At 39.7% G+C, this 26,202-nt stretch overlaps 2 protein-coding genes and 1 long non-coding RNA gene across 9 annotated transcripts; 2 read left to right on the forward strand and 1 right to left on the reverse strand.

Moving 5' to 3' along the window:
* Positions 1-7,890: 7,890 nt before the first annotated feature.
* LOC107278628 (protein MKS1) lies at positions 7,891-9,163 on the forward strand. The gene has a single exon (XM_015793417.3). It carries the CDS (start codon positions 8,080-8,082, stop codon positions 8,701-8,703), a length of 624 nt encoding a protein of 207 aa, XP_015648903.1. The 5' UTR covers positions 7,891-8,079; the 3' UTR covers positions 8,704-9,163.
* Positions 9,164-12,165: 3,002 nt separating this feature from the next.
* On the reverse strand, positions 12,166-19,509 carry LOC4344427 (serine/threonine-protein kinase STY17). Of its 7 annotated transcripts, XM_015795271.3 has the most exons (14): positions 19,200-19,509; positions 18,963-19,117; positions 16,845-16,914; positions 16,638-16,748; positions 16,432-16,482; positions 16,096-16,241; positions 15,688-15,795; positions 15,540-15,613; positions 14,969-15,144; positions 14,391-14,486; positions 13,452-13,532; positions 13,297-13,347; positions 12,866-13,006; positions 12,166-12,618 (listed from the first exon to the last, which is right to left on the reverse strand). In XM_015795271.3, the coding sequence occupies exons 2-14, from the start codon at positions 19,037-19,039 to the stop codon at positions 12,556-12,558; spliced, it is 1,245 nt and encodes a 414-aa protein (XP_015650757.1). In that variant the 5' UTR covers positions 19,040-19,117; positions 19,200-19,509; the 3' UTR covers positions 12,166-12,555. The 7 variants fall into 7 exon arrangements, 3 of the variants coding, with proteins under 3 accessions (XP_015650757.1, XP_015650755.1, XP_015650754.1); XR_001548408.3 differs by having other exon boundaries at positions 12,866-12,906; positions 13,441-13,532; positions 18,963-19,509; XR_001548407.3 differs by having other exon boundaries at positions 13,441-13,532; positions 18,963-19,509.
* On the forward strand, positions 17,301-22,672 carry LOC4344428 (uncharacterized). Its single transcript, XR_010734421.1, has 6 exons — positions 17,301-17,623; positions 17,926-17,995; positions 18,119-18,278; positions 18,457-18,568; positions 18,736-18,801; positions 22,069-22,672. It is a non-coding gene; the product is annotated as an uncharacterized lncRNA (long non-coding RNA).
* The last annotated feature ends 3,530 nt before the right edge of the window (positions 22,673-26,202 follow it).

A 26,202-nucleotide genomic window follows, 5' to 3' on the forward strand; every position in this document is an offset into this window, starting at 1 on the left:
TGACGCCGTTTAACCATTCGTTTTATTTAATTTTTTTTTAAAATATGAAAATATTTATGTCATGCTTAAAGAACATTTGATGATGAATTAAGTCACAATAAAATAAATGATAATACAATAAAATTTTTGAATAAGACGAATGTTCAAACGTTGGACGAAAAGTTAACGGCATCATACATTACAATATGGAGGTAGTAATTAATTAACTGTGACATACCATAGTCAATACATATATATTCTGTGCTAAACAACACTAATATACCAACCTGTACTTACTTGCACAGTTATATTTTTTTTCTCCTGCTATATTTAATGAAATTAACATTCTCTACTCTGGTCGTAAAAAAAAATATAATACAACACCTTATTAACTACTCCTTTCCTAAAAAAATATTAACTACTCCCTCCGTCATATTATATAACAATCTAGTATCAGATACGACATGTCAGTACTACAAACCTGAACACTATGTTGCTATATTTTAGAATGGATGTAAGTTGCTGGCTATTTAATTTGTTTAAGCCAGCCTCCATGGGAAGGGAAAGGGAAGGGATGATGGGGACATGATGCAATTTCAGGCACAACACAACAACACTCATATCAATCGATAGGATATAGTACCTTATTTTTATAATATTGGATAAAACACAACATAACACTATAAATCTGAATAGTGTGTGTTCCATTAAATTTTAGTTTGTTGTATTTTAGGAAGATGATGAGGGAGAATATACTATAGTGGAGTGTTGTAGTGTAAGAGAGAATCTCAGGAGCTCTGGTCCATCGTATAGTGACGTACACCAACAAGCAAGCGTGACATCACAACTATCGGCATTGTTCGGTAGAATATCCGTGCAAATATATATTTGCAATGTGTTTGGATGCTTCAGGCTATTAAATAGCCCACTGAAATCTTTCTATTTAGAAGTATTAAACGTAGATTACTGACAAAATCCATTCTATAACCCCTAGGCTATTTTGTAAGACGAATCTAACGAGGTATATTAATCCATGATTTGCTACAGTGATGCTACAGTAATCATCTGCTAATCATAGATTAGTATACCTCGTTAGATTCGTCTCCCAAAATAGCCTAGGGGTTATAGAATTGATTTTGTCAGTAATCTACGTTTAATACTCCTAAATAGCAAGATTCCGGAGGGCTATTTAATAGCCCGAAGGATCCAAACAAGACCAATGAGATAGTACTAAGTTACTTTCTCCGTCTTAAAATATTAAAAGAAAATATGATCGGATGGGATATTTCTTAATATTATGGATCTGGATAGGAAATGACGCATTCAATTCTAGGTTTATATATTTTGAGATGGAGAAATTAAAGTATTGTATGGCAGAAACAGAAAGCGAAAAGAGCAGGACGAGGCGTGAGCTTATGGAGAGGGGACTGAAAAAACGAGAAGCAGGATGTCTATATATCAAGTAGTAAAGCACTGTGTTTTTTAGTGTTATCGTAAATTAGTATACTTTGAGAAATGAACTTCACAACAGATAGCTTTCGAACAAATGCTTTAAGCAATACGGTACAATTTTTATTTCGAATCATATTTTATACAACCCGTGATAAAGTTTTGGGGGGAAAAGAAGGCTGGAAAGAACCCTCTATTATCTCCATGTGCTTATATTTGTGGCTGTCTCTGTCTGAAAAAGAGAAAAGAAAGAAAAGAAGAAAGGGAGCGGTACATGAACATGTACTTGTCAGGTGAAGTGAGGTAATTAAGCGGCAAAGAGAAAAAAAGGTAATTAAGCGGCAAAGATAAAAAAAGAAAAAAGAAAAGGCAGCAGTGAGCAGAGGATGAGAGCCAGAGGAACAGGCAGATACACACACTGCAGAGTGCAGAGTCGCCTCTAGCATTCTTCTTCTTGTTGTATTACTTTGTTTTTCATGTGACTGATACTTTCTTTTAATTTTTTTCAAACCAGATTGGTAACGACATGTGGATCTTATTTGTGTTTTTATTTTTAATTTTGAGTAATTTTTTAAAAATAGAGATATTTAGATGAAACTATCACAAAATTACAAATTTAATGACATGTATCACAGAACTACAAATTTAGCATCAAATTTTTCATGAAACTGCATATTCAAGACATCATATCGTATCATAAAACTATAGAATTAGTGATAAAGTTATTAAAGAACTAATTTTAGAGTTTAGATCCATGCATGGTACTATTATCTCTACTATTATAAAAATTGAAGATGTTTTTGCCGGTATTTTGATACGTGATCCGTGTATGAGTCAGATTTTAAGTTCGTTTGCTTTTGGAAATATATATCCGTATTTGAGTCAGTTTTTAAGATAATTGTTTTTGGTAATACAGAAGAAATCATATAAGAAATCTGTTTTTAAAAAAAACTCACATGCAACTTGAGACGATCGGACTCCTAAGTGTAGCTCATGATATATATATATATATATATATATATATATATATATATATATATATATATATATATATATATATTCAAGTAGACTCCTACAGTGAATTTTATCTAACTAAACCACGTAACAATAATAAAATTAAAATAGACTTCACCAGTTGCAACGCACTGGCATTTTTTCTTGTTTATTTAAATTTGTAAAAGCTGTAGGTTTATGATAATATTGATGTTAAATATGATATCTTAAATCTGATAATATTTTCTGTGAATGACAAATGGGTCTCACACATATTTTTTAATTCTAATACCACCTAAGCGTCACGTCAACACCACGTGGAACGAAGACTATCCTCCAAAATAATCTAGAGAGTCAAATTACACCGGTTTTAATAGTTGAGGGTTGATATATCCGGTACTATGGTTCAGGATACGAATCAAATTCGTTTATTAGTTAAGGGAGTAAAAGTGAACGTATTCCACTTCATATATATGAATGCATGGTCTCTGCTAGCTAAGCTGCTAATTATTAATTGGGCCATGATTTTATACGTGTGCTAGGCCCAACGCACGCACGTTTGCTTCATTGAGCGAGCTGGACATACTGTTGGAGTTATGAAGCTGCACTGTGACCTAATTAACCTACGTCGCCTTCCCAGCTCGTACCTGTATGTACGTTCTAATTAAGCTACTGTACTACTACTAGTCATTACTACTGTCAACAAATTAACTAAAGTCATTCGTATATTTACTTTATTTTGCCTTAGCTAATGTAACTGCAAACGATTTACTACTGTGTTAATTTTCCTTGAGAAAAATACTACCGTGTTCGTCATAATTAAGTAGCTGTAATTAATACTGCATACAGCTACTTAATTACGTAGGATAGATATGTATGGATTGATCCATAGGAGACTGCCTCTATACGTATATATGTTCATACATGTCGATCGATGATGTAGATGGTTGATACTATTAATTTGGATGGATTCAACGTACGTAATTGACCAGACGAAGACGACTAGATCAATCTACCCTTGACTTTGTCTCCTACGCTCTCTTCTGACCGTCTCCCTAATTCCTATCTAGCTACTATACATCGATCGATCTCTCTAGATCTCTACATATATATTCACTCTGTTTTTTTACTCCTTACGTTTCGTATTATAAATCATCACCGTTTCATAGTATAAGCCGTTTAACTTTTTATTAGTCAAATTTTATTAAATTTAATTAAGTTTATAGAAAAATTTAACAACACATCCAAAATATGAAATAAGTTTCACTAGATCATAATATATTTATTTTGTGTCGAACATAATACCCTATATGTTTTATCAAACTTAAAGAAGTTTGTCTAAAAAAAATTAAACACTTATAATATGAAACATAATGAGTATATCTCTATATGATGAAAAACATTATATATATATATATATATATATATATATATATATATATATATATATATATTGTCGGTGACATAGGATCGAGGGTATCATGACTAGAGAATTGGGCAGCCGCGGTCACCCACGTGGCCCGACCCCCCCGAGGGTGACGTGGCCACCCCTCCCTCTGTCTCCCCGAGGGGTCGGGCCGCTCCCGTTTTGGCCCCGAGGGCTGGGGTGCCCCGACCCCTTGTGATTTTGGCACCACGTGTATGGGTTAGGTGAGCACAAGCGGGGCTCACCTAACCGCATTTATCGCGGGTTGGACGAGCGCGCCACGCCACATTTAATGCAGCATAGCGCATGCTTATCCGGTCCGTGATCGGTCGCAGTGTGTGACCGGTCACAGACCGGTCAGATCGCGGGTTAGGGGGCAACAGGCGGCCTGACACACGCCTCGCCCCGTCCCGTCGGAATGATGAGAGCCTCCAGGCACTCGTCCCTAGCCGGAGCCGGCGTGGGAACTCCTAGAGTTGGCACGTCAGCCCCGGCCAGATACATTCCAGGCTTCATCGTAACCATTGCAAGGAAGTCATTGTATGAAGAAGGGCAGACGTGTAGCATGCTAAACTGACACGTGGTGGACAAGAATGACCGGTCTGTGACTGGTCTGACGCCGGTCGCGTCATCGGCAGACAACCGTGCTCCCACGATGCATCTGCCTCCGGTGGAGTGGAGGTAGGTATGACCCATCTCGTCGGATGGTCATTTGGATAGCAGCCATGGCAAATCTCCGCCCATTAATGAGGGAGTAACAGGGAGATCCCCGGTGTCAGGCGAGTGATGACGCTGGGCCTCACTCAAAGATAAGCTGTGATTTAGCTTCCAGGCGAAGGCGCAAGCCAGTTTTTTCTTTTTTGGGAAGATAGGGTGAGTCCCCACCCAAAAGAAGAGTAAGTAGAAGTGGTGCATGTGGGATCCCCTTGAGATATAAAAGGAGGACCTTGCCCACCGAAGGGAGCGGGGGAAAAAGGGAAGAGAAAGGACTCTAGAGGGGTTCTGGAGCCTGAACTCTCTTGCTCTCCGGCTTTCTGTAACTCCTTCACACACAGATCCACCAGAACACAGGAGTAGGGTATTACGCTTCTCAGCGGCCCGAACCTGTCTACATCGCCCGTGTCTCGTGCACTTGCTCTCTCGCGAACATTCCCCAGATCGATCGAGGACGAAGAACCTCACTTAGCGCCCCCGGCCGAACCGGCAAAGGGGGGCCTACGCGGTCTCCCGGTGAGGAGTCCCACGCTCCTTCATATATATATATATATATATATATATATATATATATATATATATATATATATATATATATATATATATATATATATATATATATATATATATAGAGAGAGAGAGAGAGTACTTTTACGGTATAATATACTATACTAGTGCTATATATTGATAGTATAAAGAAGATTATGTTGGAAATTTCTCACAAAATAGAAAATGTTCTTTAGTACGTAATTTCGTGTTAGATGTTAACTCAGATAATAATCCTAATGGATCATGCGTCAGATCGGATTACTGACTGGATACGTTTGAATTAATAAATGGCACAAGATCTCTATAGATTGCTCAAACACATAAAAACATTAGGGCTTGTTTGGTTTAATACTAACTTAAATTTTGGTAACTTCAATAGTAACAATTGCATGTTTAGTTTGGTACCAAATTTTATTCACAATAATTCAAATTCAATACTATCCATTTGGCACTATCAAGATTTTGGTAGGATAAAAATTGGTTCCAAACCAAATAGGCCCTTAATTTGTGTTATAGCTAGAGTGGGAGAGATTATCTAGCATAGAGAAAGATCATTTTACCCCCATTAAAATTTTATATTGCAGTCGATTTAAATGGATATATAGGCAAATCAACCTACACCCTTGAATTGTTTCTACTAGCGGTATACATTGTACCATAAAAGTTCTCTCTATATATAATATATATATAGAGAGATACAAAGATAGATATATATAGCCCCAGGGGCGGAGCTAGTGTATATTAGGGGGTGCCTAGGAACCCGGTTAAGAAAATTTTTTAGTTATACCTTATCTATTTTTACCATGTATGCACTCCCCTCAATACAAACTTAGACATCCACATCAGCTTAAACTCGGTCTAAAGTATAGTAAATTAAGCAAGTGGTACCACCCTCTATTTCGCTCTAGCTGCGCCCCTGTATAGCCCATAAATCCATCATCCACATGTACATATACGTGTGCACATCGATCGATTGATCTCTGCCTCCTCCTATACTACACTACTACTACGTCAACGCCTGCGTTTTGAGTAATTACGAAAAAAAAAACTGCGGGGTTTGACACCATCAAAACATGACAAAGTAGTAGTACAAGATATGGTAGTTGCTTTCCAATTCAGTTCCAGCAACAGCAGCTTGAAATCAGTCTAAGCGCATTAATCTAGCTTAGCTGCTCACTCCAATCTCGATCAGCAATCGGGCTAACTTAGCTCCTCACAGTACACATATATATAGTCACACGACACGCTCTTCTTATGTACATGTATCCTTCAAACAAGCCCTTTAATATATATGTTATTTTGTTTAAATAAAAGGCCCTTGAAATGTTACTTGTACGTATTATATATGAAGATACTACACGATAGATGTTATATTGCACACACATAAAAATTCTCATACATAGTTAGCTAACTATGTTGATAAGAAAGCATCGCATTTTTTTCAAGTCTTTGTAGAAAAGACAAATTATGCAAAAACTGGAGTAGATCAGGTGGTTATGTACCTTATGATAGGACCTACTAATTTATACTTTTTATAAAGTTATAGCCTACTAAATCTAAAACTCAACATGCAACATTGCCACATTATCACCCATTAACAATAATTGCATATTTAACCTCATGCAAACATACAACGGCATCTATAATTTATTTAATTCTACAAATCAATATGTAAGCATATCCAATCATATCCCCTCACATCATTTGCACAATATTTTAACAAATCTATCTATTATTTTTTATAATATTTAAAATATACTTATCAATATGTTTCACATTAAAACACGGGTATCATATGTTTCATGATAAGCACTGATAAAACCTAATGTTTCATTTCATTATTTACCCTGATTGTCGAAAAAAACATATTGAGAATTGCTTAGCAATTCCCGTAGCAAAATGCGGGGAACCATCTAGTTTTATAATAGTAGACATCGTACCCGTCGACGTCAAAGTGCTTGTACTAGTTTTTCTTCCATTTCAAGGTACGCTGATTCATAGAGATAGGAGAGAGAGGTTATGCGCGAGTGGACATTTGTATTGAGTTTCGTAAAAAGAATAGGAAAAGAAAAAGAAAAACTGTAGGAAAAATAAATTGGGTTTATCACGGCACGTAAGTGGTAATAAGAAAAGAAAAGAAAATAGGTAATGGGTAGAGAAGATTGCTAACTTGATCGTTGAGCTGCTGTCGGATGAAATGAAATGAATGAAATGAAAGGTAGGAAGCTTCTTAACAGAAAAAAAAGAGCGGTTATGTAGAGTATATAATTATATCCGCAGTAAAGCGAAAGAGATATGTATGTGTGACGACTTGGCCCACTCAAATCTATCAACCAAAAGCTGATGAGAAGAAACTGACTGACTAAGTGCACCATATAAACCAATGAAAGCAATCCACGTCTATACGTAAATAGTTAGGGACAGATTCAGCACAAAAAATGTATCGTATTCAAGCAGCAGAACATCGATTGAGATCGATCGATCGATGGATGATCGGTCCAGCTAGCTTAATGAAATTATTAGTAATTTGACGTTGTCAAAAGGCAAGCGCATTTTCCATTTTTTGAGGACAAAAGGCAAGGCATTGGTGAATGGTGATAGCTACTGCAATTCACTTTTTCTTGGCGATCGCTAGCTTTATACTAATATTTTGCAATCGATCGATGGAGTGCGTCCATGCGACCTTTTGTTGACTCGATCGAACATCGATGTATCCTCCTACCTCAGCTTACATATATGCATACCAAATCAACGGGAAAAATTCAAGCAACAATTAATAATTTCAGTTTGCACCTCTCTCTCTATATATTTACCAACGGGGCCGGCTAGACAGTTTACTTTCAGGCAGGCAGGCAGCAGCAGCTATTACTATCGAGCTGAAAACGAGTTCAGTACAGCTGCGGGCATCGCCGGCCGGCCGGCCGGCTGCTCCCCTTCAACCAACCAAAAAAACTTAGGCTTAGGTCGTCATGGAGCAGCAGTTGTCCTCGCCGTCGGCGTCGCAGCGTGGCGGCGGGAGGGAGCTGCAGGGTCCACGGCCGGCGCCGCTCAAGGTCCGCAAGGAGTCTCACAAGATCAGGAAGCAGGAGCCGGTGCAGCAGCTCCGGCAGCCGGTCATCATCTACACCATGTCGCCCAAGGTCGTCCACGCCAACGCCGCCGACTTCATGTCCGTCGTGCAGCGCCTCACCGGCGCCCCGCCCACCGCACCGCCGCAGCCGCAGCCGCACCACCCCACGCTCTTGGCGCAGATGCCGCCGCAGCCGTCGTTCCCTTTCCACCTCCAACAGCAAGATGCTTGGCCCCAGCAGCAGCACTCGCCCGCCGCCATCGAGCAAGCGGCAGCACGGAGCTCCGGCGCCGATCTGCCACCGTTGCCGAGCATCCTGTCGCCGGTGCCGGGGACAGTACTGCCAGCTATCCCGGCGAGCTTCTTCTCCCCGCCGTCGTTGATCAGCCCCGTGCCATTTCTTGGTGCAACGACTACTTCTTCTGCTGCGCCGTCGACGTCGCCGTCTCCAATGGGCGGCAGCGCCTACTATTGGGATCTCTTCAACATGCAGCAGCAGCAGCACTACCACCACCAAAATTAATTAATTTCATCCATCAATTCAGATATATAATTTGCACGGATATGGCGCGGTCATCATCACAATATTGGCATCCATTTAATTAGTTCCTAAGCTAGTTAGGGTTTACCATATTTTTTTTAGATATATGACGTCATAGTCATACAGGAGAAAATCCACTGTCAGATGATAGAGTACATTGGGATTAATTATTGATAGATAGTCGATGCTAATTACCTCGTTAGCTAGCTAGCTTAATTAGTTAGAGTGCACAACTGTAACTAACTCTAGCTAGCTGCAAGGAAGCTTCATCGTATCGATCGCCAGCACCTACTAATTGATTTTCTCCGATGTACTTGCTGTAATTTTTCACTCTTGTAGGCACCCCACTTAATTTGGAGGTGATAATATACCTAGATGCCACAGTGTATAATGTAATATTCACTTCATTCATTTTTTATATAAACTACAGGTATGTTAACCAGTTGTGCCCTCTTGTATTATATATGCTCTTGATTCTACCGTACGTACCACACCATGCACGCATTGCGGTCAGTTCAGAGAGAAAAAAAAAATCAGAATTGCTAACCTACTGCCGACATAAATTGCACCCCTAAATCTTGCAGATTTTGAGCCACTGGATGAGCTTCGAGATTCATGCTCCAGGCCTTCTACTCCAACTCCAGTGACCTCCTCTTCTTTTCCAGCGCCGACGACACCTAGACTCCGGCAGAGGACTCTACGGGTTAAGGTCTCGAGGTGAGGTTGGGGTGGGAGGGGCAAGGGGAAGGGGAGGAGTTCTTCGGCTCTAGAGGGTTGGCTAGGAGAGGCGGCAGCCCAGCGGTGGGCGGCGAGACGCCGGCAGCGGCGCCGGAGCGCAGGGCTGGAGGAGGGCGGTGGACCAGCGTTGGTGTCGGGGGCATCTCGCCGCCGACGGCTTGAGGAGGAAGGAGGGGGGAGGAGGAGGAGGCTGGCTGGCCGAGGGATCTCACCGGCGCCGTTGACGCCCTCCGGCCAGCCGGCGAGGCAGCAGGCGGCACAGTGGGGCGGTGGCGGTGGAGGAACACGCGATGGGAGGGGAACGGGAGGAGGAGCGCTAGGGTTAATGCCTCTGTACGAATCTTAAAGCATATTTGATGGTCCAAAATTTGAAGGATAGGAGGTGGGATTTTATGTCAGCAGATATATAGGCCGTCTCAACAAAAAATTTGCGAATGTATACGATCGATCAATGAATTAATCATGCATTCATATATATACAAGAGTGTATGCAACCATGTCCCGCGACTGGCAAAAGAACTAGTCGTTCTCGCTCTCCTCCCTCGTCCTAGTTTTGCGTAACATAGCCGCATCGCCATACTCGGGCGCTGTTGTCTCCCTTCCTCGACGCGGCGAGGCTACACCAACTGGCTCCTTGGACGAGCAGTCGCCAGACCGTGCATGGTTAAGTTCATCCGTCGTCAATGGATGCCGATCGAGTTTAATTGGCGCCTCCTCCGACGCCGTCGACTTAATCTTGGTGAGGGCGGCCTGCCTTAGGAGCCTATGGTTTGCATAGCTCTGTCCATCCCCATTGCCGTTGACCTGATCTCGTCGAGCTGAGGCCTATGACGATCGAGCAGATCAACATAACGAGCATCAACCTCTCCACGCTCCTCCGCCAAGAGCATCAACATCCGTTGCTAACAAGTCTAGTTGGAGGCTGCCCAGTGAAACGTCCCATCCTCCACTGTCAGATTGGAGAAATTGATTGGGGAGGATAAATATCTATAGGAGTGAGAACGAAAAAAACAAAGAGAGGCTGATAAGTAAAACCCATTATCAGATTGGAGCGCAAGCCACATATGGCTCTAAATTGTTTGCCTAGCTAACCAAATAAGGGCACCTTTGAATCAAAGGATTTTATGTAGTAATTTCATACGATTCAAATTCTATAGGAAATTTTTCTATGTGGCCATTTGATTCAAAGAATTGAAGCTTTAATTTCTAAAGAATTGAAGCTTTAATTTCTAAATCCTATGAAATTCCTATGGAATGGCTTATTTCATATAGGTTTTTGAAGGAAACATAGCAAGAGCTCTAACCTCGTGGAAAATTTCCTTTGGATCTATCTCTCTCATCCGATTTCTGCGTTTTTCATGTAATCCAATCAAACGATCATTCATGTGTTTTACCTATATTTTGCAATAATCTATTTTAAACTTACATTCATGTCTTGTGTTTTTTTCTATTCCTCCGTTTTTTTCAATCATGCGATTCAAAGGGACCCTAAATGTTTGGAGAACTAAAAATATCCACTCTATTAGAGATGCTCCGGTGAAGTGTCCAATGCATGGAGATACAAATGATGGCAAGGAAAAATGGCATGGAATTTCTGTTTTTAGCCTACTCACTCATTAAACAATCTGAAAATAGAGTATTTTCATTTGGATCACCTTTTCATTGTTGTAGTAATTAATTATCATCAATCGCACAAATTTGATGGTTTGGATTAAACTATCTATTAAAATCAAGACAAAATTTGTTCTCACCTGTCAAAATTTGTTCATTAGCAATTATTGCTTTTAAATATGAATTAACCACTCGTTATAAAGATAGATTAAAAAAATGGAGGGAGTACTCGTGTAATTTTATTCTTTTTTGTGCTGGCAAGCTTCTTAATTGTAACCATTTAACTGCAAAAATGATGTACTGTAGGGTATCACAACAGAGGCTGAGCGCCTTGTTGACTTGCTGAGTACAAAGGACACTGACGTGTTACCGGAGTTCTGTAGATGTAATAAGATCAGGGAATGTACATCATCAAGTTTTGCTCAAGCTTTAGTAGGAATTTGCTTGCAAAGCTGCTGATGTTGCTGCTGCTTCAAACAACACATCAGAGAGGTACGGTATATATTGTCTGAATAGTAGTATATCTTAATTTCGTTTCACTTGATTCAAGATTGTTGCCCATCGGATTATATTAGCGACATTAATTTGATTATTCTCTTCTTTGTATGATCTGTAGGGTCACTGATTCAATGGAAGGCTCTAGTAATAAGGATATGAATAGCTCAAAGTGGAAGTTGAACAGTAATCAGGCGGCGGAGGGTAATTCTAAGGAGAAGAGGAAAATGAAGAAGAGGATGTTCAGAAAGCAATTTTAGTATGGACGTTCAGAAGAGGTGATGAAGAGTCTATATGAAATTGCCGACTCATCTGCTGCAACCATAAGACAATTGGAAGACAAACAAAAATACAAAATGTCACACTTGGCTGATGATGGACTGGAGAAGATCCATGGCGGCTTTGATTTAACAAAGGATGAGGTTAAGTCACTGCTACAAAGCATTAAGGAGACAGCTTACACCACTGACTGATCTTTTGATTTGTAGACATGTCAAAGGTCAATGTAGCTAGAGGCTGTTATAATTTTCTTTACTTCTGGCCTTTTTTTTTGTTTTACCAGAGACCAAAACAAAGTTGATTATTATACTCTATCAGGCAAACTGAAAGATTCTGAAGTGAATAACTAAAGAATGCAGTAAAATACATGTACAGGAGCAGCGAAGGCCACTATAATACGAAGTACTAGTACTTAGGTGCAACAACTACAGCTGTACAAGTGTTCTAAGGTCGGCTTTGCCATCGAGGATGGGAAGCAAACAATGGTCATCTTCTAATCAGTCCACAGATGACACCAACAGTGAATTCGCAGTCATTCTGTTACTGCCGTCAAATCGGCAAGTACATATATATACGCATATATACCTTCATTTGAAGGAGACCTAAAGAAATTACACATTCTGTGGAGTTGCTAAGAAAGCAGCTACAAGTTAGCCTGTTTTACCAAAAAGAATGAAAACAAAAGAGCAAGATAACCTTTGGTATGATACTCTATCGAGGTGATTTCTTCTGTATCTTAGCTCTAGAACGCCGACTGGCTCCCCTGCTGTTTGCCTGCTCAAAAAACATACTCGATTAAGACAGAATGTTCAGAACAACAACCCAAGTCCATCATACTACCAAGGACTGGACATACAAATACACAATTGAATTACTCCCAGGTTATGCTACTGAGCAATCATACTGCACATTTATCAAGCCACTGAAGAAACATTCTGATACTTTAATTCAACTCCTCAAGACTAACAAAATGTGATAACTCTGTGTTATATGAATGAAAAGGGGAAAAAATCATTCTTACCTGGGCATGCTGTAAGATGTCTTCAAGTTCGATGACAATCTCTGCAAAAACAGGCCGGACATCAGGATCTTCGTCCCAACACCGCTGAATCAGTTTTGACAATCTCGGGTTCACACTTGAGGGAATCTCCAAGCGAAATCCCTAAGCAGGGTGTGTGGGAAAATGAGTCAATGTGGATTTCTGTTTAAAGAAACACAGAGACAAAATAATTTGCTAGTTTGTCATTATTCATGTTCATTTCTGTCATCTTCTAATATCCTTGAAGTGTGGTACTTTGGTTCTGTTTGATCTTGTGATTTACATGGATAAGGAGCATCCCTTACAACTCCAAAAAATTTGGGATTTTCTGGAATCTTTTACAGTGGATGACATGGAGGTAGCACCACAACGAAAGCAATATTTTCTCGAGATGACCAGAATCAGATACATACCTGCCTTACTCCTAGTGCAGCCTGCAAGGGCGTCATGTTATCGTATGGGACCTATAGCAGAATTAAAAATTACAGTGTTACCGTTAATAATCACAATATGGTATGTTCAAACAACTCAGAATTAAGCTCAAGCAGAATGTACACCAGGGCCAAACCTTCAAAGTTACCAGCTCCCACAGAACAATAGCAAAGCTGAACACATCTGCTTTGTTATCATAAGGCTTATGGTTAATGATCTGTTGAGACAAGCAGCACCTATGAGATTCTCATCCAAAAGAATGGAAAAACTGTTGCAATGAAAACTCTGGTCAGAACTTCTCATCTCACGCAAAGATAATTCCAGAGTGGTAAACAATGTATCCAACCTTTTCCTACAACTGGATCTTATTTGTCACTATCAAATCATCAATACAATCAATTTCACATAACAGGTAAAGTTCCAAAGGCATCTTAGATTCCAAGGACACTGATTGACCCAAAATCTTTCAAAGTTGATAATGCAACACTGTTGCAGTGATGCCTGCATGGGGGAACTTAAGAAGTCCAACTTACACCTCTCACATGGATGGCTTAATGATGGGTGGTTCATCGCTCAACAGTAAGTTGGAGAAGTGATGCCCTATTTCAGTTTGTGCAGCATTATCCACTCCACATTATCTAGTAGTATATGATTGGTGTTTCTAGTTTCAAATCTTGACTTTGAATTGGATTTATCTAAAAAGGTATCTCATACAAAGCAGCAGATTTTCAAAACTTAGGTTACTCAGAACTCACAAATTGGTTATACAAAAATCTGAAAGAAAAATTTCAACACCAAGCAATTCTTAAAAGAAAGGCAGAGTTTAGTGAAGAGGAGGCATGACCCATTCCAGAAAAAAATGTGATGCAAGGAGCCTACGCTTCACAACTCACAAGAGCAAACAAAGGACCACGCAAAAGCAAAAGGTTTACCGATAGTTTCACACATCAGATAACAATGGAAACTAGGAAAACTGAGGATGGTATAGTGGACACAGAAGCTTCCTAAAAGTTATTTCTTTCAACAAAAAAGAAGTATGAATCTCAATGGGCACAAATTAAATGGTCAACTGTACCTCGGGTGCCATCCATCTATAGGTTCCAGTTTCAGCAGTCATTTGTCCCTCTTGATTTCCTTGTCGAGCCACACCAAAGTCTGCGATCTTCACAACCTATTACCAGTAGCAGATATAGTCAATACAAATCTGGGAGATTAGTCCATTTCAATTAAAGGAACAGAATTACATCTTCAGGACCATAATGTGGTTTTTCACATGAGGCATGAAATTTCACAGTTCAAAACTGAAAAACAAAATTAATACTGACAAATTACAAGGACTATTTGAAGCCAAAGTTCTTAAGCAACTCGATTTTTTATAAATGAAATCTCCCCTTTGAGCTATAAAATGTTGTAAAAAATCCTCTTTGAAATGCCGTTGCCCATCTGCAAGATGTGGACTGAAAATCTTTACATAATTCGAAGAAAAAAATATCCCATCCCAAAGCAGTGTCATATGATTGAAAAGTGGATAACAAATGATTTGCTGTAATAGTACCGGTCACCTTGATATATTTTTCTAATTTTTGGATATCACTACCACATATCAGAAAGAAGAAGAAAATGGGAACTGAGAAGAATATTCAGTACGCATACTTGATGATAGCCCATGAGCAGGTTTGCAGTCTTCAGATCTCTATGAATGATGTTATTCTGATGCAGATAATTCATCCCCTTTGAAATACTGATAGCAATCCTTAAAATCGTAAGGAGGTCCAAAACATTATTTTGCTTGTGAAGAAAGTCATATAAATTCCCTCCAGGCATGTATTCTGAAAGAAAGAGAACCAACCACAAGACAAAAATGTGAGTTCAGTAACAGTAAGCCAGACAGGACATGAAGCATGATTCATTCGAATACTGACTCCAACTATGCAAGTCTAAGACCTATTTGATGCATAATTAAAAATTCTTTGCTATATATTACACAATTTTCTTGATAGTATGGGAACTTCAAAATTAAATAGTCTACCTGAAGAACAACATCAGATAGATGGCTATAAAATGGATGTATGTTTGTGTCAATACCTAAATACTAGCTTCTGCTTTAAGCCTATGTGCGCACATGCACACGTGGCAACAACAGCATTGTTTATGCAATTCAGCACCAGTGGTTATGGAGGTGATTCCAATCAAATATTAAGGAAAAAAAAGATATAAATGCTACCTGTTACAATGCAATACTTTTGAGGCCTTGTGCATGCCCCATAAAATTGAAGAACATTTTCATGATTAACACTCCTGGAGGAAAATATCTTGAGTAAGTCAGAATAAAATGAAACACGCTAATTTCAGCAGTTTATAAAAGAACTTGCCTTAGAATAAGTATTTCCTGTAAGAACTCAACTTCTGACGGATTGTTGAAATGAGAATCTCTGAGAATCTTTACAGCAACATCAAGACCATTGTAAGTTCCTCGATACCTGTGAAACAGAGTAAAGATGAGACTCGACTGGAAAATACTGTTATATGGTTTTTGTGTATCAGAGCCAAAACTAGGTTAATAATATCCATGGTAATTTGTCAATTGGCATCATGGTAATACATCAACATTTCCTTGTCAGTGGAAGCCAGCAAACTATTATGGTCTGTAGAGGATAGAGCGGCACACCACCGTATCAGCAGTGAAGTGCAAATAATTGAAACTTGTAAATTATTATTCCCATAGTAAATGGTGATCATACTAGACTGTTAGCAAACTGTAAGTGCCAAATAATTCTTACAAGTCAGCAGAAGATCCAGTAGCAATCTTTTCCCCTGTTGTTAGCAAGTTCCAGTCAATTTCAGAATCTCCAACCTGCTGTTGTAGCTCAGCTATTTTCTGCTGATTTGTCGAGGCTGAAGAATTTGTTGAATTAGATGGTGATGCCTACATATTACATGGAATAATTAATCTAAGTCTGTTAGGAAATGTCGGTAATTTCCTTGTGAGTGAAACTAGAGCTTTGCACGTGGTACTGCATTTACATGAAACAAGCGAGACGAAAAACCATGCGGATGACTTATGATGACCGAAACGGAAAGGAATTAAAGTAGGTTGAGTGTAAAGGGCATCATACATTTTTGTGCGACAATGCCTCCTTAATCTTGATGATCAAATCATCTGTCTCCTGCATGTGAAGTTGCAAAATGAGCAAGCAACACTTGCATATACAAGAGCACATAATGAAAGAGTAAACGATATTATCTGTGTGCGTGAAATGTGAGCTGGTAATCACAGAGAGTTTATAGATGGATGTAGAAACAGGCATGGTTATAGAGTGACCTCTGTGTCCCAGCCATCAACAACAAAAACGTCCAAACAGAAGCCATCAGTTGTGGAGTAAACATGGGCTTCACGAATATTCAGTCCAACCTCAGACAAGAGTAGAGTGAGCTGTTGAAAAGATTAAGTAACTATTGGTGGTAAGTAAGTTGGCAATTATAATATGGAAAGGAAAGCAGAAGTAGGAGATGGAAAATGAATTATTACCCTGCTAAGAAGCTTGGGCTTGTCCAGGGAAGAGAAGATAATCTCATGAATAAGCTTAGTTTTGGGGTACCTGTAGGAAGGGAATTCAGTAGGCAGTAAGTACTATATACTAGTTGGGGTGTATAAGGTATGAGTATGATATATATGGTATCCTATCCTATAAATCTATATAAGTGATCCCCACTTAGTGTAGTTATTACACAATTTCCTGCATTGTGGTTGATCCACGTCATCAAAATGAATGCCAGCCGTTGGACCAAAACTCAACGGTTTGATGGTTATTGCTTGCACAATGCACACGAGAAAGCCCAACTGAATTGAGCCCATCCCGACGGCCTCCCTATCTGCTCGCTCTCATCCCCAAACTCGCAACCACCGCCCGCTCTCATCCCTTCACAAGTGCGGCGCATCGGCCAACACTGCCGCCGCTTCCCCTCCTCTCGCACTGCTGCTCCTCACGCCTGTACGTTCCGCTCCTTCACATCAGCCACCCCCGTCGCGCACACCAATCCCCTTCGGTGACCTCGCTGGCGTCGTCTGTTCCTCTTCTCCAGATTGTCTGATGGACTACCAGCCTACCACTAGCTACCCACGGGATGATTCCTCTTTCTGAAACCATCGCCAGCAACAAGCAGTCGGGAGTATCTTCTTAAGCCTTTTTTAAGTCCTCAAAATATACCATCGTCAGCTTCTAAGACTCTTAATCCATCATCCCCGTGCGACCGGCCAACCCAACCATATGCATCATCACCATGATTAAGATAATGGAAAAATGCCAGGTATGCTTTACTTTTGACAGTACAATATTGCTGTTTCTTCACTTCCAGTTACATGACAATTTGTAAAAATCGAATCAGTTCTTAATTATCCATACAATATCGTATGGAATCTATTAAGGCTAGGAGTCGACAAAATATATAAGACAAGATTTCTTAATTCTTATATATGTATATGCAAAATTGCAGCTACACTAAGCCTTATGTATTTGGGTTGCCTCTGTTTCTACTGCAGAATTTTTGCCACACCAATTTCTATGAACGAGATTGATATCGTACTGGTATTTTTGTTTGATTTGCTTCAGATTTATGCAAGACAACATTTGAACAGGATCAGTGCCATCTGTGCACAAGTATCTCACAACCTTTTTTAATGTAAGTATTTCACAACCAATTTATTAGATTGTGCTTATAATCAGGTTAGACTGGGTACTGCATATGTACACTTTGCACCCTTTTGACTGCGATTTGACAAATTGTTTCTTCTGTAACATTCAGGAACCCAAACTCTTTGCCCAGACCTTTTGATGTGTTTTACAGTATTATCAGCAGTTTGCACGGCTTTTCTCTGCACTGCTTGGTTTCATCATTTTGTTTGGACACCATTAACCAGATCTTGCAGTGCTTGCTTTGTGTGAGCTTGACCAAAGAATGTGGTGTACTGATCCTTATCACTATGCACCCCTTTATTCAATAATATTGTGTTCACTTTATGGAAATCATTTTTTTTTACTAACAGTTGTTCTTTAATCCTTTTACCTTTGATTGGCTAATTGATGTATATATCTCATATATACTTTATAATCTGATCTGATGATTTGCTTGCTTGGCTGCAGGTACTCAGCGAGCAATATTTCTTTACCACTAACTAGATTTGTCTTTAATTAAAATGATATTAAAAGGTATTCATAGATTTTAGCTCTGAAAAAATGGATGCATAGCTAGCAGGTATACATTTTTTCTCATTCTCAACACAAATATATCCTTAAACATTGCACGATCCTGTGATGTTTTAGAGAGAAATTTGTATGCTTTATTATCCTCTAATGTACTGATTCAGTGTTTGTTCAGCTAAATATCTACCTTATTTCATATTATTCTTGAGTTGTTTGCAGGTCGCTCAACATATATTTGGCCTATTCTATGATTCTGCAAGCTATCAAATACTATGTTATTTAAAGGTATGTGATTGTGGGTTTTGTTTTGTGCTTATGGCATGCATGATGTTTCCTTAGTTTTCCGCAGCAACGCGAGGGTTCATCTAGTGTATTGAAACAAATAAAGACATAATAATAAAGTGAAAAGGCAAATGGAAAGATGAGGAAATAAAGGAAGTACCAACCTAGAGGAGATGGACATGGAGCCGGTGTTGTCTCCTGTGTCGTTTCTTCTTCTTCTCTCCAAGCTGAGGTCTTCCATGAGCCTCTGGCATGGATCGAAATCGGAATCCGGGAGAGGAATGGACTTTTGGAAGCGGGCGTGGAAGACGGGGCGATTCTGTGGGTGGGCGCAGTGGGTGAGGATCCTCCAGTGGAGGAGGACGTCGTCCACCCTGTCAACGCCGAGGTCGAAGAGATACCTTTTGGGGAGGCGCGACAGGTGGTGGACGAAGGCGGAGGCGTCGTCGGGGAGGGGGACCTCCTCCTTCTCCAGCTCCAGGATTCGCTCCTTCAGCTTCCTCTTCATCTCCTCGGGGTCCTTCTCTTTATTCACCATGTCTGCCTCTGGGTGTGGCCGTGGCGGCGACGAGCTCTCCCCCCAATCCTCCGCCTCCATTTCCATCTCCCCCTCTGCGCCCCTGCGTGCTCGCGCCCGCGGGGGCCTCGTATTTATAGCCGCCGTGCGTGGCGGTGGTGCAGGCTCCGGCCGGCGACCACCGATTGGAGTTTGGAGAAGACGACGACGACCACTGGGCTTGAAATACTAACGGATTTAAATTTCCTTTTTGAATTCAATTTTCTGTGGGTTTTGTTTCTACTAGTAGTATTTCCTTTTCAGAATATTCCGATCTGCCGTGGCCGTGTGAACAATGGGGACACGTAGCGGTCCAGCCAATGGGGACACGACGCGTGGCATCTCTTATCCGGAGCGGAAAGGGATCGGATCTGCGTAGAGGGATGGACGGTGCGGATGGTAACTGCGGACGGCTGGGATTTTCCCCCACACCGCGGGTGGATGCGGATGCGGTGGGGCCCACCGGGTTGGGACCTGGATGACGCAAGCTGCGACTTTGAGGGTTTGGTTGGGGGTGGGGCCCACAGAAAGGCGTGACTCTGACCGCAGTTTCTTCCTCTTCTATATTAAAAATAATTATAAAGACAAAAAAAAAACTCCACAAACAAGGTGACTCACTCGTGACGTACGCTTCTTATCACTATACTTTGTATTAAAAATATATGATAAAAATGTAACCTAAGAGTTTATTTTCTCTCATATATATATATACTGCCTCTCGTAGTTTCTCTCATATATACTGGCTCTCGTAGTTTGTTACCCTCTCCTAGATTGATTTTTTTACGGAGGAAATAGTAATTAATATTTTATGTTTTATTGAAAATAAAAAAATGATGTATTTAAATATTATCAACATAATTACATATTTAGATCTTGGAGCTCTGGATTATAGGGCCTGTTCATTTTGATGTCATTTTCAATCTTGTTAAAGTTGTAAAAAAAAGTGGCTATATTTAGTTTGCTGTCAAATTTTGATAACTATATAAGAAATCCTGTCAAAATTTTGGTAACTATATAAAGTTTTTTTTGACATTAAAGTGAACAGGCCCATAGATGTATGAATTTACGAAGCTAAGTTAGGAGCTTTATCAAACACGTACGATGTAAAGAACGATGGAGTATTAATTATTAGTAACTTGCTTACAGTAGATTCCTAGACCGAAGAGCACGCAGTGGTGAAAACCCCAAGTTCACTTAACAATTTAACAACTCGATAAACTTGAGACAGTTTAGTTAATTAATTAGCGACCTAGCAGCTACTAGTATGGTTGGGACAGAGATTTCAACGTACGGAGAAAACTAGGAACCATTATTAATTTGATGACTGCATTTACAATGCGTTACAGAACTTAATTTAATTAAGGGAATATATGACCTCTTCTAAGATAATAAATCTAGACAAAGAATAGTAAATAAATACATGCCGGTCTATAGCTTTAGAGTTGTTTGTATTGTTGTGGGAGGTTCGGATTTTAGGAGAAAATACAGCCATCAGAAGCTCCCAAACATGTCCAATGTTTATATATATACACACACATGTATACTTAACGTATTTTTTTGTGAAGTATCGCAGTGGTTGGATTTGGGGTCTTAATTATCATTCTCCGTATATATAATGTCATGACATATCTTAATTTTTATTCTGTGACATACAACCTCCAATCCAAAATACATCAACTTTTATGTATAAACCTAAACAAATACTACTATTTACCATAGACTTATAGTTAAAAATTATCTGGTAAAAACTAGTGGAGGTGGAGGAGCACTGGATCAAGCACTCCTGTCGGAAAAACCAATGCAATAAGTTCAATTACCAAGCATAGGTACCCAATTGCAGTTCTACCTCGTGCTATTATATATGGATGCCCACTAAGCAAAGTCAATTTGTCGTGCATATTGTGATATTCAGATTAATTATTAGACCAATTGAGGTGCTGCCGGCCGCTTAATTAATTCATCTCACGCAACACAAAGATACCGTTGAAACTCAAGATTTAAAGCTAAGGCTGCAGGAATTAATAAAAGCCATGTTTATCTTATACTCCTATGTATGAACTCCCATGTCGATCTCCCTAGAACTTTACAATCTGTATGCACACTAAATCCACCATAATTTACAGTTACTATCTCTGTTTTTTTAATATATATGATGCATTGACTTTTATAATTCGTAGGACGTACTATTCGTGTTTTCTGGAAATATGTATATGAATAGATAGGCATATAAGGCTCACTTAAAAAGTACTTTTGATGATAGATCTCGTGATATTCTTTTACTTTACTTATAACTAAGTAATTAAATAAATGCTGATCAAAGTTTGAGGGAAAAAACATCCTGATCAACGGTGCCATGTAAAAAGAAAAGAGGAGTGACAAGTTGGTATATTCATAAGGTCAATTGCTTATTTGACCCTGTTTTGACATGTAACTACCAATTTAACATTACTTTTTGAAGTTTACTTATTTGACCCTCCTTTTCAAAAACGAAGCACCTATTCCGTTTGGGTGAGTTAACGGTGTTAATTTAGGGGTAAATAGTCAATTTTGCCCTTGCTTATTTGACCCTGTTATATCTTACTTGTTTGACCCTATTATATGTCATACCGTGTATATATTCAAATATTTTAACATATTTGTAATAATTTTGGCTCAAGTTTGATAGATTTGTCACAAATTTGACAAATTTGAATCATTTTGTATTTGGGATGCAGGCGACAGATCCAGCGACGGCTCGAGGCGCGGGCAGCGGGTCTGGCGGCGGAGCTCGAGGCGTGGGCAGCGGATCCGAAGGCGGCTCGGGGCACAGGCGGTGGATCCGGCAACGACACGTGGTACAGGCGGTGGATCGGGCTTGGGGCAGCGGCGGAGAGGCAAGAGAGAGGGACCCCACTGCCGCCGCCGCCTTCTACCTCCACGAGCGGACGCCGGCGGGGCTCCGCATCACGCCGCCGCCGCCCCCTCGCTGACGCCTCCCCAACACCCCCTCAGAGCTCCACCGCGCGCACTCGGAGCGCCGCCGCCGCCACACCCTCAGATCACCGCCGCTACACGAGTCGCACGAGAGAGAATGTGTGTTGCACGAGAGAGAGAGAGAGAGTTGCACGGTGGATGGATAGGGTTTCTGAGGGTATTTTGGGCATTACGAATATTAGTTACATTCTCTTCTCTCTTTTTTTGGTATTTTGGGCATTACGAATATTAGTTACATTCTCTCTCTCTCTCTAACCCATGTCTCTGGTGGATTCTCCAGGCGAAAACTTGTTTCGGATGTCCGAAATAGCTACGGCGATATTATATTCTAGATTTTGCAACTTTCTTAAATTGTCACATTGGAGGTTCTCCTTATTGGTGAGGTGCCCATGTGACAATTAATGTCCTCTGGGTTCATGGCATTACTTTACCAATCTCCTTATTGGTAAAGTGGTTCTCTTAAATTGTCACATTCTGGTGAGGTGGAGCTGGGTTTAGGCAGCTCCACAACTCCACTTCAGACCTAACTCCTGAAGCTAAATTTAGAAGTTGGATCTCTATCAAACATGGACTATCTACAGATAGGCCACCATATATTCTGCAAGATTGCAAACTAATTAAATAAGTATTAGTATTACAATTAACAGATAGCAAACTAATTTGTTTTGTCATCAGGCATACTAGCTGACATACTACGGTACCAGCAACCGTGTTATTGCAAGTCTCTCTGGAAGATTATTACATATACAGGCGCAGTGCAAATTAATTGACGAGGATCTCGATCTGTCTGTCGAGCCCTAGCTCCACGAAGATGATACAATGTGCAGCTCGACCAACCTATCAATTCGTAGGTTGATCGTTAATATTAGTAACTTTTCTCAGTCCGTGGCTCTCAGCATCTGATCTGCAAGCCATACTATGACCTTCTCCTTGATTGCCTTAAGCAATCCACCCGCTTCCTGAAATTAAGTTTTATATAATTGCAGTTATTAGACGATGAATTAGCTAATTAATTAATGGCCAAATATTGCGGACAACACGTACTAGCTTAATAATTAGAGTACTAATTAGTAGAGTAGTAGTCTTTCATGGTTGGTTGATCAGTCAAAAGTATAATATATATTTATTTCATACGATCTTAAATAACATACTTTGATCGTTATTTTAAGTACGTGTTATGTTCTCAACCGATATAAAATTAACATCAATAAAAATACTTTAAAATATAAATATAATGATATAACATACATAATACTTAACATATATAATCAGTAAAATTATTAGTTAAAAGTTATCGAATCTAATTTTCCTTAAAAGATAGCGTCCTGTAATTTAGGACATGGGGTACCTCTTTGTTCCAACCATCAACGAGAAATACGCTGAGAGAAAAGGCATCGAGTGTGGAGTACACATGGGCTTCACGGATATTCAGTCCAACCTCAGACACCAACGCAGATAGCTGCATATTATATTGTACTCAATAATAGTTAACTGCATAATGTTTGCACAATATAAATGCAACTAATTAACTAAAACCATGCATGCATGATAATTCTCCGCAAAAGAAAAAAAAAGAGAAAATGATGCATAACATACTAGCTAGCCAGATTAATTAGTAAATGAACCGTACGTGTGTTACCTGACTAAGGAGCTTGGGTTTGTCAAGGCATACGAAAACAATCTCATGGACACGAACCCTGCTGTACAAACTATATATCTAATTAGACCATGCTATATATTTATCGACAAATTTTCTTCTAAAATTTTGACAGATGTAATTACAGCACAATTATAGTACAACTGTAGTGTAATTATACTGTAACTTGCATGTAACTTTCACATAATTTTGAACTGTATATTTGTTTCAAGATTTGTGCAAGTGAAGAAGGAAAAAAGTCACTGCGCGCACAAATATGAGAGGATTTTTTCCCATGATCTCCATTTCACCGAAATAGCATGTTACGGAGAGATTCTTAAAAGTTATATACAAGGTTACATGTAAAGTTATAGTGTAATTATATTATGATTGTACTATAAATACATCTGGTAAATTTTTAGACGATAAATATATAGGTGATCCTAGTACATATCTACATTCATGCTCCTGTTTTAATGGGATCATACATATCATCTCAGTACGTATATCAAGAAAGCTTTATATCACATCAAGCTCCGATCCAACACTAGAATCAATATTACTCCTACTTATTAGGAATTGGTTACAATTTGCAACGGGCAATGCAACTTGCATATTTCACTTTGTGTAAGGTTTAGCGAATACTTTTAGTTTATATAAGCATATATGTTGACATAAGTTTTACTTTGCACTATGTTATGTCTAATAATTAATATCCAAGTGAAATTTTATAAAATATGAGTAAAACTTGTAGAACTTGTTGAATCATGATGTTTTACAGTCTCATTAAGATATTATGATATTTCACGAGATTTTCATAGGTTGATGATATATCGTTCTGATGTTAAGTAACTTATGTCAACAAAACTTTGGCGCGTAAAGCGAAATTATTAATTTGCTACACTACCCTTTGTGCAAATTAAAGCAAAACACGTTACATTTTACACTATGCAAATTAAGTGTAAAATTTACTCAGTAGTTAATACTTGCTTCACTTCAAAATGTATGACGCACTTTTCGTACAACAAAATACCCGTGGTTATTTGATATGGGCTAAAATCATGTGGTAATTTCGTGGAACTCAAACCATAAAACCTGGGGTTTTCTTTTTTTTTAAAAAAAAAAGAGGTAGTAGTGAGGCATATACACAGGCGCACGTACGTACCTGACGATGGAGGAGGAGGAAGAAGAAGGGATAGTGAGGAGAAAGCGGGCATGGACGACGGGGCGATTGGCGGGGTCGGCGCAGTCGGCGAGGAGCTGGAGGTGGATCAGCACCTCCTCCGCCTTGCCGCCGCACATGTCCACCAAATACCTCGCCGGCATCCGCCTAAAGTGGAGACGGAGCTGGCGTTGGAGCTGATGATCATGCTGCTGCAGGAGGCCTCCACTCTCCGCCAGCCGTTCGAATATCCTCTCTGCCGCCGCCGCCGCCTCCTCCTCCGTCACCGGCGCCATTAATTGCTATATATGCTACCTGGTACGTGTGCTTCTCTTCTCTCGCGTGGGCTCTCCTCCCGGCCGGAGGCCATCAATTGTGGCTCATTCTTCATATTTATTTACTCTCTTTCTACTCCTAAGTACTAAGTAATTAAGAGGAGTCTTAATGGTTAAGTATATATTAGCCGCCTCCATTGATCGATCCATCGATATCATCATCAGTGTGAGGACGTCCCGTCCCGTCCGTCGTCCTCCCCGCTAGCAACAATGCAAAAGCTGCAGATCCATCCATCCATCGATACACACCATGCATTAATCAAATCAATTACAATGATTCGTTCAGAAAAAAATATCAATTACAATGTACTAATTAAGGTGATACATATATATCGATCTTTCCAATCTAGGAGTATTTATCTTAATTACATGCATGGCGTCTAGTGCATATGGCTATCTTCTAGGAGATGCTGGCACGCGCATGCATATGCGCCACGAACAGAAATCACGCACACATGACTACGCTTGCCGCTTCACACAAGTCGGACTCTGCTTCAAAAACTTTTAACCGTGCGTTAAAACTTTCATTTCGAAAATCATAAATTTTTAGTTTCAAATATAAAACTTTATCTCAAATCACAAAACTCTTCCATGAAACTTTCATCTCATAATTACAAAAGGAATTATACCAAAATCACAAAAACTTTCAATTCAAACCCAACTCTTTCATACAAAAAGACATAAAACTTTTATCCACAAACACTCAAATCCATCTGCCTGTTCGGTTCTAGCCACCCATCGA

This window comes from Oryza sativa, chromosome 8, assembly GCF_034140825.1.
Source record: "Oryza sativa Japonica Group chromosome 8, ASM3414082v1".
In the NCBI taxonomy this organism is placed as follows: Eukaryota; Viridiplantae; Streptophyta; class Magnoliopsida; order Poales; family Poaceae; genus Oryza; species Oryza sativa.